Source organism: Coffea arabica, chromosome 9c, assembly GCF_036785885.1.
Source record: "Coffea arabica cultivar ET-39 chromosome 9c, Coffea Arabica ET-39 HiFi, whole genome shotgun sequence".
NCBI lineage: Eukaryota > Viridiplantae > Streptophyta > Magnoliopsida > Gentianales > Rubiaceae > Coffea > Coffea arabica.
The window spans coordinates 6,145,946-6,151,602 of NC_092326.1; the positions used below are offsets into that span (position 1 = coordinate 6,145,946).

The following is a 5,657-nucleotide window of genomic DNA, read 5'->3' on the forward strand; positions in this document are numbered from 1 at the left end:
TGTAAACATTGAGGTTATTGCAATAAGAGCACATTTATCAGCGGTATATAATTGCTTGTAAATGGTGTTTCAGCCCCAGTACAATTTACGCATTCAAATTGTATTTTAACATCATATAGGCCGCATAAATATTCTAACATGTGTGTGTCAAATATAGGAAATTAAGTATTGTGTCCTAGTCAATGAAATCAACGTGCAGAATAGAGGGAGCAAAAATATGAGCATATGGAATTTCGTGTTAACGACTCAAAGTACAGCACACATACAGGCACACGTATATCCCAAAGTTGGCTATGCAATTCTTCGCATCAAACTTTAAGCCTTTATAATGGTTTCATGGAACTTTGTTCATTAAAATTCACGCCCACGGGTGCCCCGTGGGAGAGCAGGGCGGGTTGGCGAGAAGTTTAGAAACATGGAGCGGGGACCATGCCCCTCTGCCATCCCTACTGCAGCCTTGTGAACGTTTTTTGGCATCTAGGGTTAATGACAAATTTTCCCCCACTGGAGAAAAAACTGCATTTAACATAAGTTTAATCTTTTGGTGTTTTACCTGTTATGATCATTAACTAACAGCAACAGTCATTGACATGACTTTACACCATATTCTTCATTTTAGGTTAAAAATGAATAAACAACTAAATAATGGAAATTAATATATATTTATATCAAAACTAGATATATTTTAGGCTTGTTAATAATGAGTGACCCTACTTTTGAGGTGAGGTATCAATTTTCGAAACAAAATGAAACAATGGTTAATGATGATGAGTAGCAATTGTAGCAAATATTTCTTTAGTGGGGCATTGTTTTCGTGAGGCGAATCACGTGGTACATGCTTTGGCTAAGGTTGGGGCACAGTTTGAGGACATTGCCATTTATACCTCACAGTTGGAATTACCAAGATTGGCGAGGGGAAGCTTGAGTCTAGATAGGTCACAAACTCCCGTCATACGCATTAGAGTTGTTCGCAAATAATGCCTGTGTGATTTTGCTTTGTGGTTATTAATAATATAAGGGGGTGGCGTCCCTCTCCACCTATGGGGTTAGCCATTTAAAAAAAGGTCAAATATATAGGTTCCAAGAGCAATTGATCAACAAGAAAATAATTTCAGAAATGAAGCTTAAAATAATTTATTTTCATATAGTAACACTAACATTTCAAGAATAGAATCGCCATGGCCCCATAATAAAAAATTACCTTACTGAAATGACTTGGACCATCTATGCTAGTTTTCAAGATCAACTAAATACTTACCAACCTAAATTAGATAGGACAGGATAATTACTCAGAAACTTCATAATTTATACTAAAAGGAAACGATAAAATGTTGTCTCCAACAGCAATAGTGTGTCGGCCAGATGCCAAAAGGCTGTAACCTTTGTAGTCAACATACCGCAAACTCTTGCAAGCATTCAAGTTGAATTTAACTTTGGCACTATGTCCAGCTTGAACAAAAACTTTGTTGAACGCAACCAACTCTTTAATTTGGGCATCTCTAATCTCTGATGGAGGACTCCAATAAATCAAAATTGTCTCACTTCCATCTCTTTCCCCAGTGTTTTTCACCTCAACACTGAATTCAACATTTTGATTGTCACATGACTCAAGATCATCAATTAACACACCCGCACAAGAAGGCTGGAAAGCAGCATCAGTGTAATTGATTTGACGGCAGTGTTGATACTTGTTCAGCTTGATGTCAAGTGATCTCTTTGTGGCAGCCAATGAGTAGTTGAATGTAGTATAACTTAAACCATATCCAAATGGATATACAGTAGAACCGTTGAAAAATTTATACGTTCTGCCTGGATAGCCTAAGCTGTAAATTGGCCTCAATGGCATAGATGTCATGGGTAACATGTCAACATACTCATTCTTATGCCATGTAAGAGGTAATCTTCCTCCTGTAGCAAAGAAGTGAATTTAGTTAGTGCAAGTGTACCGAAACATTTTGTATAAATTAGAAAACAGTAACTAAGAGGGCTAAACCTAAACATATGTATAAAATATTTTTACCAGGGTTATATGCCCCAAAAACAACATCTGCAATGCCATGGCCACCTTCCTCACCAGGATATCCAGCCCAAAGAATTGCACTAATATTTGGGTGGTTCTTGGCAAATGTGATGTCGACACCACCAGCAGACATGATTACAAGAATGACTGGACCCCTGGAGCGGGTAGCAACTTGATTTATTAGTTCAGTTTGGTAACCAGGTAAGAGGAGATCTTCCCTATCCAGACTCTCAGCCTCGATAGATAAATCTAACCCTGCCACGATTACGGTGGCATCTGCATTTAGTGCTGCACGCACGGCTGGGTAGATCATGGTATCATTTTTGCAAACAACACCTTGACACCCTGTTGCATATGTTACTTTCCCATATTGCTGGAATCCATCAATTGGTGCAGTGAATCTACATGGAACACCTAAAAAATATGTAGATTTGCACAACATTTAGTAATGGTATTGATATTTCAACATTCAAACCAAACACATTGCATCTATCTTGATAATTTTGATACTAAAAATACTAAAAAAAAAACTAAAAATTGTGGGTTGAGTCTAATAATTTTTTGGTCGATGTACCTGCATAGTTGCCAATCATGGCATCAGTAGCATTCGCATGTGGCCCAACCACGGCAATAGTTTTAATTTTTTGCGAGTCCAGAGGCAAAGTTTGATTTTCATTCTTTAGAAGAACAATGCCTTCTCTTGCAGCTTCAATAGCTAAATTGATATGATCTTGGGAACAGATATGATCCTTGCTAAGATTGTCAAACTTTGGGCTGCCATCAAAGAACCCAAGTCTCATGAGAACAAAATAGAGGTTTCTTAAGGCTTCGTCAATGTCTGCCTCCCTCACTTTCCCTTGGGTTACAGCATTTGCACCATAGTCTGAGTAAAAGCTTCCACAATCTAAATCCAAACCTGATACATAAAGAAAGAAAAGAAAAAAGTAAGGGAAGACTAGCCTTTAGATTAAATGAGCAACCAAATTTGTTAGTTATCCATAATTAAGTTCGCCATTAATTACAATTGGAAAAAAAGTAAAACACCAATGAAATTATCCATGCACATGCTATCAATAATTGGACGGAAAATAATACCGAAACGAAAAGAAGACAGAAAGAGTATAAAAGTATCAATTGAAAGTTGACAAAATTTCCATTAGATGTGAATCAATGCTAGTATAGAAAATAGGTCAGCATAAGCATAATAGGTATATAATTCAGCAGAATATTTCTTGACTAACTATTATGCTAATTGTACTCTATCTATAAAATTTTAATTAAGCGCTATGGATTATACACTAACCAGCTTTTAATGCTTGGGAAACTGCATCTTCTGCATCATCATTCAGCCATTTATGACGGTCACGCATAACTTCAATAGAATCACAATCAGAAACAATGTACCTGAAATTAGAAAGAAAAGGGATTGAATTTGGATTCTCAAATCAAGATCAACGAATAACCATAATTTAGAGAAAAAAAAATTAGAGTTTATTTCTTTTTACCCATGGAGATCCCACTCTCCTCGAATGGTGTCTTTTAGAAGTCTTCGGTCTGCACAGGCTGGAATGCCATTGATACGATTGTAAGAGCACATCACACTTGTCACATCACCCTCCTTAACACACATCTCAAACGGTTTCACAAAAGTCTCTATCATATCTTGCTCTCTCACCTTTTACAAAAATTACATGAACATAAAAGAGTTAGAAACATTGGAAATTCCAATATACAACACCACACAGAAAAAATGGACAAATAAAATATTTAGCAAAAAGAATAAAAATAAAAAACCTAAATGTATCTAATTAGGACTCAAGCATATTCATTTTGGAAAAACAAACATTACGGGAGAACAATCTTTGGTGAATAAATGATTATAAATTTCTAGTGCTTGGTTAACTTGAAATATCTTACCCTAGCATCAAAGGTTTCGCGGACAACTCCAAGCCAATTATCAACATCATATGCTGCATAATGCTTGCAACAGGCTGCAACTTTTAGGGGTCTACTGTTCAAGTCTGTGACGTTTTCAGTTCCCTCAACATCCTGCAACCCTCTCACATAATTAGCAGCATATCTCCCTACGACAAATGGATCTTCTCCAGGCGTCTCCAAAGCTCTCCCCCAACGAGGGTCCCTCACAACATTGATATTTGGACTCCAAAACGATAGTCCTGCATGGCCGACGTTGTGCATCGCTCTAGCTTCAGTAGAGACAACCTACAAATTTATATGAACTTAAATCATTAGTCTTTTAGTTCCATAACATTTTGCATGACAAATTCTGGAATGGAAATCCTGATTGTGGTGGGCTATAGTTTTAAACGTTTCAAATTCTGTACCATGTCCATGTTTGCTATATCTGACGGTACATGCAAGTGTAACAATATACGAATCATAGTTTGACAAAATCTCCGTTTTCCCTCACATTGCTTCCGAACAGCCAATTTTATTTAGATGTATTACAGTTGTTTTGGAACTATTAAAAAACAAAAGTCGACAAAAGTTGAAATAAGCAATAACTTTAAATATTATAAAAATAAAAAACTCCAAGCAAATAAATATTTTAATGCAATTTTTCCTTTATGTAATAGAGATTTCAACTTAGGGTATTCACCCTTTTTTTCTGTCGTGTAAATAAAAGAGCTATTTTACAAGCAACTACCAATAACAAAAAGTTGCTCTACTGGCCATATGTCCTGGCTAACTCACATGATAGTACGATACAAGAATACAATGTCACGATTAAAACGAATAGCTAGGGTCTTCAATAAGATTTTCGGGACAGAAACAACGAATTGATGGTGAAGATTTTCATGAGTTAAAAATGTGTGTTGCATTTTCTGTGAACAAGTGATTTACCTGACCAATTGTTTTCCATAGTGTCTCATTGAAAGATGCAGCGGTGAGGATGACCATGGGGAAACTAGTAGCACCGGGAACAACATCATCAAAAAATGATGCTTTACTTCCTTGTTGGCCGACGTTGGACACACCATGCAATGCCTCCGACCACCACTCGTATTTGGGCAGACCAATTCTAGGGACTCCCTTGGCAGTGTCACCAATTTGTTGCACTTTTTCTTCCAAGGTCATCCTATCAATCAAATCCTTGACCCTAATATGGTATGGAAGTGATGAATCACAATAAGCATATTTCTTGATGTCCAAACCAAGCTCAGAAAACCTTGATGGATGACAAACATAGCTGTAGCTAGTGGTAAGATTGAATGGAGAATCATCAATGGGCGATTCTGTTGTATGAATTTCCCTAGCTTTTGCAGAGGACAGACAACATAATGCTAAAGCTAGAATGGAAATGAAGCTAAGTTTTGCCATTGAAGAAGTATTTGTGAAAAGGGTGTAGCAGGCTTGTGAGTTTATATAGAGTAGTGAGTGGTGGGATACGTAAATCACAATCAACCGTTAGAGAAAAAAGACGAAATATCAGACGTAATATCAAGTGTGATTTCGAAGGAGTGACTGGATCAACTGAGTTATCCTTATCAAATTACCAGTTGTAATTATGTTAAAATCTACACGGGAATCTTAGTTTATCCACATCTAATCTTATATAAGTATGATAATCTTATATTATCCAAACAAAGTAACTACTCTTATCTGGTATTCTGTT

General features: G+C 36.6%; 1 protein-coding gene across 1 annotated transcript; it reads right to left on the bottom strand.

Moving 5' to 3' along the window:
- Window positions 1-1,120: 1,120 nt before the first annotated feature.
- LOC113708388 (probable beta-D-xylosidase 5) lies at window positions 1,121-5,285 on the bottom strand. The gene is made up of 7 exons (XM_027230847.2): window positions 4,886-5,285; window positions 3,938-4,243; window positions 3,526-3,695; window positions 3,324-3,424; window positions 2,595-2,936; window positions 2,021-2,434; window positions 1,121-1,908 (listed from the first exon to the last, which is right to left on the bottom strand). The coding sequence occupies exons 1-7, from the start codon at window positions 5,117-5,119 to the stop codon at window positions 1,286-1,288; spliced, it is 2,190 nt and encodes a 729-aa protein (XP_027086648.2). The 5' UTR covers window positions 5,120-5,285; the 3' UTR covers window positions 1,121-1,285.
- Between the last annotated feature and the right edge of the window lie 372 nt (window positions 5,286-5,657).

Coding starts and splice junctions, on each gene's coding strand:
- LOC113708388 (XM_027230847.2), bottom strand. CDS start 5,119: ATGACCTTGGAAGAAAAAGTGCAACAAATTGGTGACACTGCCAAGGGA. Junction 3,425..3,525: donor GGAGAGTGGGATCTCCATGG/GTAAAAAGAAAT, acceptor TTCTAATTTCAG/GTACATTGTTTCTGATTGTG. Junction 2,937..3,323: donor TTCCCAAGCATTAAAAGCTG/GTTAGTGTATAA, acceptor TTTATGTATCAG/GTTTGGATTTAGATTGTGGA.